The sequence below is a fragment of the Geotrypetes seraphini genome, chromosome 1, assembly GCF_902459505.1.
Source record: "Geotrypetes seraphini chromosome 1, aGeoSer1.1, whole genome shotgun sequence".
In the NCBI taxonomy this organism is placed as follows: domain Eukaryota; kingdom Metazoa; phylum Chordata; class Amphibia; order Gymnophiona; family Dermophiidae; genus Geotrypetes; species Geotrypetes seraphini.
This window is the reverse complement of record NC_047084.1, coordinates 120,487,062-120,499,826: the sequence shown is the minus strand read 5'-3', so window position 1 is coordinate 120,499,826 and position 12,765 is coordinate 120,487,062. Positions and strand designations below refer to the sequence as shown.

General features: G+C 37.5%; 1 protein-coding gene across 2 annotated transcripts in view; it reads right to left on the bottom strand.

Moving 5' to 3' along the window:
- Positions 1–12,765, bottom strand: part of IST1 (IST1 factor associated with ESCRT-III) — a 49,438-nt gene that overhangs the window by 8,983 nt on the left and 27,690 nt on the right. For both annotated transcript variants that reach the window (XM_033937132.1, XM_033937123.1), the window contains exon 8: positions 10,852–10,965. In XM_033937132.1, coding sequence (XP_033793023.1) covers positions 10,852–10,965 — 114 coding nt within the window. The remainder of the gene's footprint in view (positions 1–10,851; positions 10,966–12,765) is intronic.

Genomic DNA, 12,765 nt, shown 5'->3' with positions numbered 1-12,765 from the left:
AAGAAATTACATCAGGTTTGTGAAGGGAAATATAATGAGAGAAGGTCATTTGTTTAGGCGATGAATTTGTCAAATAGAATGGTTTTAATTGATTTTTGGTATGCGCCGTAGGTCTGTCTGGCTCTATTTATGTAGTTTCCCAGCCAGGATTGCTGTCTGCTTGCTTGGAACATGAAGGTTCTGTCCAGGAAGAATTTGTATTTGCAGCCTGTGATCTTTGGGTATGTAAAGATGTTTCTGTTTCTGGTTGTTCGTGTGGGGTTGTGTAACGTGAAGTGTGGTAGCAGGTAGGAAGGTGCTTGTCCCCAGACTTGTTTGAAACAGATACATGCAAATTTGAACAGTATTCGTGCCTCCATTGGCAACCAGTAGGGGCTATTATGGTCTTTTTTCCTCAGTCCAAAGATTAAGCGAACTGCAGTGTTTTGCACTATTCTTAATTTTTGTACTGTTTTTTTTTTGGGATACCCAGGTAGACGATGTTGCAGTAGTCCAGGATAGAGAGGGTCAGTGACTGCACCAGAAATCTAAAGGATGTTGTGTCAAAGTATTTTTTAATAGTCCTTAGTTTCCACAGCGTGTAAAAGCATTTTTTCACCAGCAAGTTTGTGTGGTCAGCCATGGTTTAAGTGTGTATCTAGTGTGATACCCAGTATTTTTATGGTTTTGGAGATTGGGTATTCGTGGTCATTTATTTTTAATGATGTTCTGGTTATTTTGTCATTGGGGCTTGCCAAAAAGATTTTTGTCTTTTCAGTGTTTAGTTTCAGTTTGAAGTTGGTAGTCCATTTTTCAATTTCTATCATTGTCTGTAATTTCAGTTGTGATTTCTTTTAAGGGGATTAGGATGGATATATCGTCTGCATATATATAGTGCTTTAAGTTTAATTTTTGTAGCAGATGACCTAAGGATGCGATGTAGATGTTGAATAGTGTGGGTGATAGTGGGGAGCCCTGGGGCACCCCCCGATGGGTTTTTCCATGGGTTGGAGTAATTTCCATTGCTGGTTACTCGGTAGGATCTGTTTGTTAGGAATTCTTGGAACCATTTCTTTACCTTTCCCGAGAATCCCATTGCATCAAGGCAAAGTAGCATGATTTTGTGGTCAACTAGGTTGAACGCACTGCTAAGGTCTAGTTGCAAAATCAGAGCGCTATTGCCGTTGCTGAAAAGATCATAGAGGTGGTTTAGTATGGAAGCTATGACAGTTTCTGTGCTGTATCCTTTCCTGAAGCCTGATTGGTGTTCACTGAGGATGTTAAATTTGTCTAGGTAGTTTACTAGTTGTAGGATGACCAATCCTTCCTATAGCTTTGTGAAAAGGGGAATGCTTGCTATGGGTCTGTAGTTGGATGTCAGTGCTGTTGAGATTTTCTCATCTTTGGGGATAGGTGTAAACAGTATGTGTCCCATATCCTCGTTTAATGTTCCGTTTGTGAGGGCAGTTGTTAGCCAAGTGAATAGTTCCATTTTGAAATCAGGTGGGGCAACTGTCATGATTTTAGGGGGACATTCGTCAAGTAGGCAGTTTGAGTTGGTGTATTTATTGAATAAAATTAGGAATTGATGCCAATTTGGGAGATCAAAGTGGTCCCAGATCATGTCTACCCTGGATTCCTGATCGTGGGGTTCAAAATAGTGAAGTGTATTGGTTTTGGGCGTAGGTATATTTGCTCTTAGGTCTGTGATTTTATTTTTAAATGAGTTGGTTAGGGTTTGAGCAGATGGAGTGCTCTCATTGTTCTTTTTCAGGATTTGAGTTGTGTCTGTTAACATTTTTACTAGTTTGAACAATTCTTTACTGTTTATTTTTGTTGTACCTATTTTCTGTACGTAGTGCTTTGTGCGTTTTTCTTTGATCAGATTTTTGTATATTTTCATTTTTTGTTTCCAGTTTGACTTGTCTATTTTTTTGTTAGTTTTTTTCCAAATTCTCTCCAATTTTCTTAGTTCCTGTTTGTTGATTAGTAGTTCCGAGTCGAATCATTCATTTAGTGATTTATCTTTCTTTTTTTTTTTTTTTAATATCTTTATTCCTTTTTACATTATACAAACAAGTGTACAATAAATCAAATCATACTATACATTCTTCACTTGAAACTTTACAATAATCTTATACCATAAATTACCTCCCCTCCCTCCCTTTCCAAATATTTTTGTAACTACTCATCCTAATGTCATAAAACCCACCCATCCACCCTCCCACCCTATACATACTAAATGGGGATAAATTCATTTATTTATTATAGTAATCAATTAATGGTTCCCACACATCTTTAAATTTCTTATAATATCCTCTCTTAATCGCCAATGTTTTTTCCATTTCATACACATGACACACCGAACTCCACCAGAAACAGTAATTCAACCCCCTGTAGTCTTTCCAATTGTATGTTATTTGTTGGATGGCAACTCCTATTAAAATCATTAACAGCTTATTATTATTCGAGGAGATTTGACTTTTGGCCCTCATAGACATCCCAAACAAAACTGTGTCATATGACAGGGCCACATGATTCTCTAACATACAATTTATTTGTCCCCATATCAATTTCCAAAAATTATTAATAAGAGGACAATAAAATAATAAATGATCTAGGGTTCCAGCCTCAAGATGACAATGCCAACATCTATTAGATTTAGAGCAATCCAATTTTTGTAAACGAACAGGGGTCCAGAGTGCTCTATGCAACAGGAAAAACCATGTTTGCCTCATAGACACAGACAATGTACATCTTATCCTCGAAGACCAAATACGTGGCCATTGAGATGCATTAATTTTATGTTTAATCTCAATGCTCCAAATATCTCTAAGTACAGTCCTTGGTTTTTTATTTAAATAGCCAGATAATGTTTTATACCACTGCGCGGCCTGGTGACCCAGAAAGTCTGCCTGGAAGCATAAGAATTCTAGAGTAAAATGAGTATTTAAAGACTTCCATTCAGGGAACCCTGCCTGAATGGCCTGCTTCAATTGCAACCATTTATAACTTTGTTTTTTATCAAGACCAAATTTATGTTGCAATTGTGAAAACTCCAGCAGCTTACCATCATTAATAGCATCATTTAAAGTACGTATTCCTGCCTCAATCCAATCCTTCCAGACAATCATAAAACCGCCTATTCGTATCTTGGAGTTCAGCCATATGTTTTGACAAGTAGATTTTTGAATAGTAATAGGAGTTAAATTGTTAACATATTTTAATGTTGTCCATGTGTCCATTAATATCCTTTTGGTTTTCCTTATTCTAGGCATTTTAATGCTAAGCAGATGACGAAGCCTGATAGGAGACATGAGCTGCCACTCCAACCATAACCAATCTGGAAGCTTCTCCATGAGTTCTGGGAGGACCCAATACATACCTTGGCGCAAGATATAGGATTGATGAAACCTATAAAAATTTGGAAAATTTACCCCTCCCTCCTCAATTGGTTTTTGTAAAGTCACTAGAGCAATTCTTACAGCTTTACCCAGCCAAATAAATTTACTAAGAATATTATTTAATTTTTTATAAAAAGACCCCTGAAAAAAAACTGGTATCATTCCCATTTGATAGCAAACCACAGGCAATATCATCATTTTGACAGTTTGAACTCTTCCCCACCAAGATAATTGTAAAGGATTCCATTGCTCACATAACTCTGTTACTTTTTGCAATAAACTTTTTTCATTCATTATAATTGTCTCATCAAGTGTATTTTTTATCCATATACCTAAGTATTTTATTCCTTCTTCTTTCCATATAAAAGGGAATGAGTCAAATAATCCTTTTGTGCAATGCACATTCAAAGGAAGAACTTCTGATTTAATCCAATTTATTTTATATCCTGAAAACTTTCCAAATTTTTCAATCAAAACCAGTAAATTTGGAATGGTTGTTTCAGGATTTCTCAAATGAAGTAATATATCATCCGCATATGCAGATACTTTATATTCTTTATCATTACGCGGTATACCCTGTATCTCCCTTTTCTGTTGAATAGCTAATAATAAGGGTTCAAGCACTATATCAAAAAGTAAAGGAGATAGAGGACATCCCTGTCTAACTCCCCTTTGCAATTTAAAACAATCAGAAAAATTATTATTGATATATAATCTAGCAACAGGAGAGCTATACAGTGTTTTAATCATTTGTATAAATCCCGAAACAATACCAAACCACTCCATGGCCTGATACATAAATGTCCATTCCACCCGATCAAAAGCTTTCTCTGCATCTAGAGACACAGAAAAAGCCGGATCTCCAATTTCTTTTGTTAAATATAACATTTGCAATGCCAATCTGGTATTATTAGAAGAGTGTCTCTGAGCAACAAACCCTGTTTGATGCATACCAATTATGTGAGGAAGAGCTTTTGCCAAACGTATAGCCAAAAGTTTGGCTAATAATTTACCATCCACATTTATCAAAGAAATAGGCCTGTAATTTGAAACCAGCATGGGATCTTTATTTGGCTTCGGCAAAACAATAGTTAATGATTCTGCCATAGTGCCTGTTATACAACCTTTCTTTAGTTGATTCTGATATAAATTTAATAAATGAGGTAAAAGAGTATTTTGAAATGTTTTATAAAACTCTACCGTAAAACCATCACCACCTGGAGCGGTCCCCACTCTAAGAGACTTCAATGCTGTTTGTAATTCTTGTAAAGATATTGGATTTTCCAAATTTCTTTTTATATGATCAGGAATCTTCGGACCTACAATATTATTTAAAAACTCTATACCATCTTTTCCTTTACTTAAATAAGACTCAGAAGAATACAGGTTTTTATAATAATTTAAAAATTGTTTTAAAATAGGACCAATCTGAGAATGAATATCACCTTTTTCATCTTTTATTGCATTCATTTTCATCTTTAGCCAATTTAGAAGAAATCTCATTGTATTTATATTTTGCTTCTAATAAAACTTGTAACGTAGAATTCTCCCACTTATTAACCAATTTCGATTCTAAGTCTTTTATTTCTTGTTCCACTTCAGTAAATTGCTTAGTTGTTTTTTAGAATAGGCTGAAAATGATATAATTTGCCCTCTCATCCATCGTTGCCTTAAAAGCATCCCATATTATTTCTAAAGACACTTCCTCTGTAATATTATTTTGAAAATATTCATCAATTTTTGATTGAAATTCTTCACAAAATTTTGGATATGCAAGCAATGCATTATTAAATCTCCAGACAGGCCTAACATTATCTGGATCATTAAAATTTAAATTAATTCACACTCCACCATGATCTGATAAAATTATTGGTTCTATAGAGGCTTGAGTAACATCTTGTATTAGCCCATCAGAAACAAAAATATAATCAATTCTGGAAAAAGATTTATGAACATGTGAATAAAACGAAAAATCTTGATCATTAAAATGAAGAATTCTCCAAATATCCTTTAAATTATAAGAATTTATAAAATTTTCCAACCCTAAAGATTTTAAAACTTTACTAGGTTTTTTTATCCAATAAAGGGTCCATAACAGCATTAAAATCTCCTGCCACTATCAAATTATTAGCAGCCAGTGGTAAAATTATTGGTTGTAGAGTTTTAAAATATTCAATTTAATTCGAATTAGGGACATACACATTAAATAACGCCACGGTATTATTGCCCATACTCATGTTCACATGTACCCACCTTCCTAATTTATCTGCAGCCACCATACTAAATCCTGCTGAACATTTTTTATTTATTAAAATAGCTACCCCAGCTTTTTTCCCCACCGCCGGTGCAAAAAAACAATCCTTCACCCAATTACCAATTAATTTTTTTGATTCATCTCCATTAAGGTGAGTCTCTTGTATGAAATAGACATCCGCATTCTGTTTTTTTAAATATAGCAATGTTTTTTTTCTTTTTATCGGATGGTTGAGACCATTAACATTTAGTGAAAGAATCTTTAGAGTCATTATGTCAAATCAAACCAATAAATCAAAATATTCCCAACATCAATATTATATCCTCTTTTCCCCTTTTTAAAATTATTATTAGACCCCCATCCCCTCCCCTGTACCCCTCCCCATACCCTTAATCCCCACCCCCTCCCTTCCCTCCCTTAAATTACACGCCAGCTTTGAAACGCACACCTTGACTAGGCAATAAACTCCCCGCAAGCTATATTTATAATTTCTAATCCATTAGCCAGATCATTATAATATTAAATGAAAAACACTTTATCAAACAAGACTTCTTTATCAAGGATTACCTCCTGCTTTTTTTTTTTTTCCTTTCTCTCATAAACCATCTTTTCCCTACTCACTCATTACAAATAAGATATCTTTGTAATAAATAAATAATCAAATAAACTTTTAAAATTACAATCATCCAAACCATATCCACCTTTTAGAGCAGATTACACCCCATACCCTCAAGTCAATTAACACCTTTAAATATTATTTAATATATATTAGAAATCATCCTTCCTAACTTTTTCTTTTCAAAAAGTATATTAAAGTCAGACCAACTTTTAGCAAAACCTACAGTATTATAACCACTGTTACATTAACAGATTTGCAAATGCAAAACCTTAGCCCATACATAATATCAAACTTCCTCTTCTTGAAATGAGGTGCTGTATGCCACATAAAGTCACATTCCAAATCTCCTCTTGCTTGCAGATCCATACCAACTAGTGTCCTCTCACTTTCTGCTTATACATTCTCATTCACATCCTTTGGTCCAAATAAAATCTCCTCTTCAAACTATTTTTCATAAAGATTTGCAGCGGCCACGATTTCAGACTTATGGTGTCAATCAAAAATCCTTCACCTCATACATATATAATCCCTGTTTCTTTATTATTGACCACCACAATATCTGTCATTTTTATTTTAATGCCAGGCCAACTATATATCAGAACCATCTTTAATAAATCCTCTGCTGCATTAATGGATTTTCCATTACAATGTCATTATTCCATATATCACAGCAGACTTCCCCCTTTTTTTTTTAATTTAAAATTATAAGGCATACAAAGTCACATTCCAACACACATCTTGCTTGCAGATCCATTCTAATTAATGTCCTCTTGCTTGTAGAATATACTTTCTCATTCTCAGTATCATATATAACTTATCTCCTTCAAACTGTTTTCCACAATCCTCCAACATTTCCTCAGTCTGTCTTTCCAATCAGCAAGTCAATTCAGTCCATCTATTCAACCTCTGTCCTTTAAAAAGTCTGTAATATTGCATCTCATAGACTCTTACAGGCTACTTTCCATTTGCCTCCTGACAAGATGGAATGTGGAATGTTTTTGAATCCAACTGCAGTCCTTCCTTCAGAATCCCATTAACTTTTTTAAACATATGAATTTCTCAAACAAAAATAAACATTACAACCAAGAAAGTAAATACTTTCATCCAGATCTCCTCTTAAGTAGCCATTGGTGATTCACACTGCTCCAGAAACTCCTTAAGTTTTGCTGCAGATTCAAAATTCAAAGTTTTATTCTTATATGAGACCATATCTAGCTCCCAGACTTCTCAGCTGTGGTCTCAGGTCCAATAACTGCTTCCTCTTTTGTGCCTTTGCTCTAGCAAAGTCAGGAACGATGTAAATCTTAGAGTCCTGACATTTAAAATTTTTATTATCTTTGGCCAATTTAATTATTTCAGCTACCTGCTGATATCTCAGTAGCTTAAAAATCAGTGGACGGGGTCCTTTCTGGCTGCTTGTCAATCTCGTTGGGATCCTGTGCGCGCGTTCGATTTCCAACGGAAATTTATTTTTTATCGGGAGCACCTTTGGCAAAAAATTGAGCAAAAATCCAATCGGATCTGACTGTTCAATTCCCTCCGGGACCCCAAGCACCCTCAAATTGCTCCTTCGTTCCCTATTAGATAAATCTTCCAGCTCCCTTTTCAGCGCTTCAATTTCTTTACTGTGTTCCTTATGCTGTACACTTTCCTCCTCACACTTTTCCACTCTTTTCTCTATTTGGTCCACTTTCAATTCCATCACTTGCAGTTTATTTGACAAACACACCATCTCTTCCTTTACTTCTTTTATACTTTTAGCACATTCTAAAACTATTTCTTTTACCACCTGGATTTCCTTCATTATGTCTTTATTTTCTACATCCTCCGGCGGCAACAGAACTGACAGCGGGGAAGCCGTATCAAGTTTTGACCACTTCATACTTCCTGTGCCGCTTCCCGCTGTCAAATTTTTATTTTGCTTACCCGAAGCCATAATCAATCTCCAATTCACTTTTCAGAGCGAAATTTGAAATTTTTCCTGACTATATTATCTGTCAGTTAGCTTGCCTTCACAGAGCTACTCCATTACCCAGCCATCTTCATCCGCTCCAAAGCCACGCCCCCGATTTATCTTTCTTTTTGCATGTTTAGTATGGAGCTATTTGAACTAAAAGTTTCTTACTGAAATTTCTCCATCTTGTTGGGAAGTCCTGTATTTCGTCGGTTGGGGGACGTAGCTCGTAGTGAGACCAGAATTTAGTAAGGTTTACAGTACCTCGACTGGTTGTTGTTTTAGTATTTCGGTTGCGATCTCTTTTTTTGCCAGCGTAGGTCAAATTTGCCAATATAGTGGTCTGACCAAATGCATTTTTCCCAGGCCCCTGTTTAGTATTGTATTTTTGGGTCTAGAGTTTCTTTTTGAGAGAAGGTAACTATGTTTAGTTTGTGTCCTTTTTCATGGGTTATCTCTGTGTCTGGCATTGGAAAATTGAGTAATATAAGGAAGTTGGCAATTTCGGTTACTTCTGGTTTTCCCTTTTGTTCTAGGTGTATGTTTATGTCCCCCAGAAGTAGGTTATACAATCCTTTTAGGGTATTTATGGTTAGGAATTTGAAGAATTCTTCTCTGGCATTTGACCATTTTTTGGGTGGGATATAAAATAGAGTTGTAGTCAGTGATTGTTCTAATTGGGCATTTGAGATTTTGCAAGTTAGTAGTTCTAGGTTTTCTGAAGATTTGGAATCTATCTTGATGTAGTCAAAGGATTCTTTTAGTATAATCGCTAGACCGCCTCCTTTTTTCCAGCTTCTTGACAGTGGGAGTATTTTGTATCCCTGTAGTAGGATTTCTTTCATGATGATGTCTGTGTCAGATACCATCCATGTTTCTGTCAGAAACAGGAAGTCTGGTTTTGTTTGCGATATCCAGTCGTTTATTATGTGTGCTTTGTTTCTCACGGAACGAGTATTTAGATAGTATCCCTTAGTGACTTCATAGTTGGTTGGGGTGGTAGTTTCAGAGCATATTAGCTTTTTTAGGTTTCTGTTATTGGTCTTGCTCTTGTATGGTTTGTGGGGGTTTACGGATAGTGTTTATTACTGGAATTTGAAGTGGGCCTTGTTCTGGATAGTTTTGTAGAAGTTGGTGGGAGCTTGTTGATTTGGTTAGTTTGGCTGATCTGTGCCAAGAGGGGTAGGTGTGAATAGGTTGAGGGGGTTTGTCTTCATTGCCCCAGCATCTGGAGCAGATTAGGTACAGTATCCCTAGAAGCAGTTGGTGTTTGTTAAAAATTGCCATGTTGTCTGGAGGTGTAATGTGATGTAAGTAATGTCAGGTAATGACAGGCAGTATCAGTATTTATGTGAAGGGCAGGTGCCAAGGGATGCAATGTAGAGGTTGAAGAGTGTTGGGGATAGAGGTGATCCTTGGGGTACGCCGCAGGGGTTGGACCATGGCTCCGATTTTTCTTTGTTTGTCTTTATTCTGTAAGTCCTGGATTGTAGGAATCCTTGAAACCATGTGTGTACCTTTCCTGTGATTCCTATTGAATCTAGTATTTGTAGTAGGATGTCATGGTCTACCAGGTCAAATGCTGCGGTGAGATCTAGTTGTATAATTAACATTTTTCTGCCTGTGCTGAGGTGTTGTCTAGCTGTGTCCAGGAGGGATCCTAGTAGTGTCTCTGTGCTGTAGTTGGTTCTGAACCCAGATTAAGTAGGATAGAGTAAGTTGTGGTTTTCTAGGTAGTTGGTGAGGAGTTTAGCTACAAGGCCTTCCATTAACTTGACATACAGGGTATTGAGGCTATGGGTCTGTAGTTGGATGGTTGATCTGTTGCTCCTTTAGGGTCTTTTAGGATTGGGGTGACGATGATTTCACTGAGGTCTTGTGGGAAAAGGCCGTCTGTGAGCATGATTTGTATCCATTGTAGGAGGAAAGCACGGAATATAGTACTGGAGGTTTTTAACAGGTATGAAGGGCAGGAAGCGTGGCTGTATTTTTTATATAGTTTGTTAAGGTCGGACCATAGTATAGTGGAGAAGTGGGACCAGGTTCTGTCCGCTACAGCTGATTCTTTTTCTGTGGGGGGCATTGTGATCTCTTCTAGGTGAGTTGGGGTTCCAGTGAAGGTAGCTCTGGCAGTTGTAATTTTGTTTTTAAAGTATTCAGCTAAAAGGGTGGCTAAAGGGGGAGGGGTGTCGTTATTGGCCAGGTAGGGTTTGGTGTCTGTGAGTTTTTAGTAACTGGAATAGCTTTTTTGCTTTTTGGGTTTCTCTGCCTATTAGGTTGGTGTAGTGTGTCTTTCTTTTTTCTTTTAATTTTTGCTTGCACTGTTGGTTAAGTTTTCTCCAGGCTGTTTTAGTGGGTTCTTGGTTATTTTTTCTTCATTTTCTTTCTAGTCTTCTGCATTGTCTTTTGAGTAGCAGTAGTTCATTGTCGAACCACTTGTCTGAACATTGAAGGAAAAACTGAAGAGGGCACTATAATTCCACTGGTGAAGGAGGAAGAGCTGAAAGATGCGACTGACAAACTTCTGCAAGCTACTCGTGACCAGGGGTAATTTACATAAGTACAGATTCCTATGTCTCTACAGAAGAACTTGAATTGCTAAAGACAAATCAGAACCCTTAAAAGAAAGTTAAGAACTTACAGTTTCATATGCTGGAGGAGTTGTAGGTATTTGTGGTGGCATCCCTCCCATCTGAGGTGGATGAAAGTTGGTAAAGGGTTGGTAGGTGCCAACTTCTGCGCCATTAAAATTCTCCTAATAAATGGAAGTCAGACAAATCAGAGCAAGAAAGCACAGTCCCCAACCAGATTAAACCTTACTGCTGTTGTCTGCAGAAGGAGAAAGTTGAACAGGTGAAATCAACCAGTTTCTTCATACGACACCAATTATCATTTAAAGTCAAGGTCATCAATTAAAATGCCTATCCAGCATCACCTTTCTTCATGGCTCGTATGCTCTTGGTATCCTGCTGTTTTTGAAGGTGGAGATTATTTTTGAGCTTCCACCTGCTGCTTTTGGCTTCCATCGCAATCAGAAGTCCTCATTCATTGTATAATTAATATACTCAACCTATATGCGAGTGTCAGCATTTCTTTACCAACACCAGTTCAAGTATCTCCCCTTCCTATTCATTGGGCCCAGTCAACAGCTGCCACAGATTCTCCCCCATGAAGTTGCTTTCCTTCATACCTTTTCTCAACGCTCCCAAATTTGTTTTTGCATTAGTGAGAAATAATGGACTGAGCAAGAAATGATTGAAGGAAAGTGTTCTGATGCAGACTGAAACTTAAGTATACAAGATGGCTGTGCATCTCTCAACAAACTGTTACTTCACAGGAAAATGAAACTATGCAGAATTGGACATAGGCAACATGTCCTTGGCTTACAGCCCAAAGATAGTAGACAGGACAAGATGGCCTTCAGCTACTCATGAAAGAAGATGACGAGAGGAAGAATGCCCTAATATGAACAAGGAAAAAACTCAGGCCCACGAGTTCTAGGAAGGGGGGGCTGGAGGTGAACCAAGAACAGCAAGGAAAATTAAGTGTCACAAGCCGATTGGCTATAAACCCTCAAAGGAAGGCAGAGAATTATAAGCTTCTAGGGGGGTAGAGGTATAAAAGGTAGCCCAGGGGCAATAGAGTGTCAGTGACCTATTCTATCCCTCCTCATAGAACTCACTCCCCTGGATTACTAACCATTGAATTAGTTATTGTTTTTGCATATTTTTGACTGCTTTGATTTTTATTGATACAATAAAACGTTTGGATTTGAAAAACTGTAACAGGGCACTGGTGGTTATCTTTAGCAGATGGCTCTTCATTAGCATGGCACCTTCCTATATAGACCCACTGGCATTTCATGCCCTCTGCCACACATCATAAGAGCATTTCCTGAGCAAAAGCTTGTACAGCAACTCAGAAACAGCTTTGGAGTGCAAGGCAGAGCTGTGAAAGCGGCCGATAGGGGACGGAGGTTGGCAGGAGGGGAGAATTTGCTGGCAGCTGCTGTCCATGGGACCAAGGAAGAATCCAGAAGATAAACACAAGGAGGGGGAGGGGGGAGACTATTGGCCATATGACCTATCAATCATCAAATGGGGACTTAGGGTGTGACTTTACATGTGTGACTGACTTAGAGGTTGGAAAATTTGATTTTAATACCAGGTATATGTTAAGTGTATCTTTCTCATTTAGTTGCAATAGTGGTTCCCAACCCTGTCCTAGAGGACCACCAGACCAGTCGGGTTATTAGGATATAATGAATATACATGGAGCAGATTTGCATGCCTGTCACTTCCATTACATGCAAATCTTTCTCATACATGTTCATTAGGGCTAGCCTGAAAACCCAACTGGCCTGGTAGTCCTTCGGGACAGGGTTGGGAATCACTGGGATATACAGAAGTGTGAGACAAATTTAAAAAAAAAAAAATCTGTCTTTTCAGCCAACCCCCACAGCCTGACTCTTTCAGAACCAGAAAGGTGTCACTGTTGCTTGAAGGCTGGGACGTCTACCCCTCATACCGAGACCTTCCCATAAGAACAGTCACAC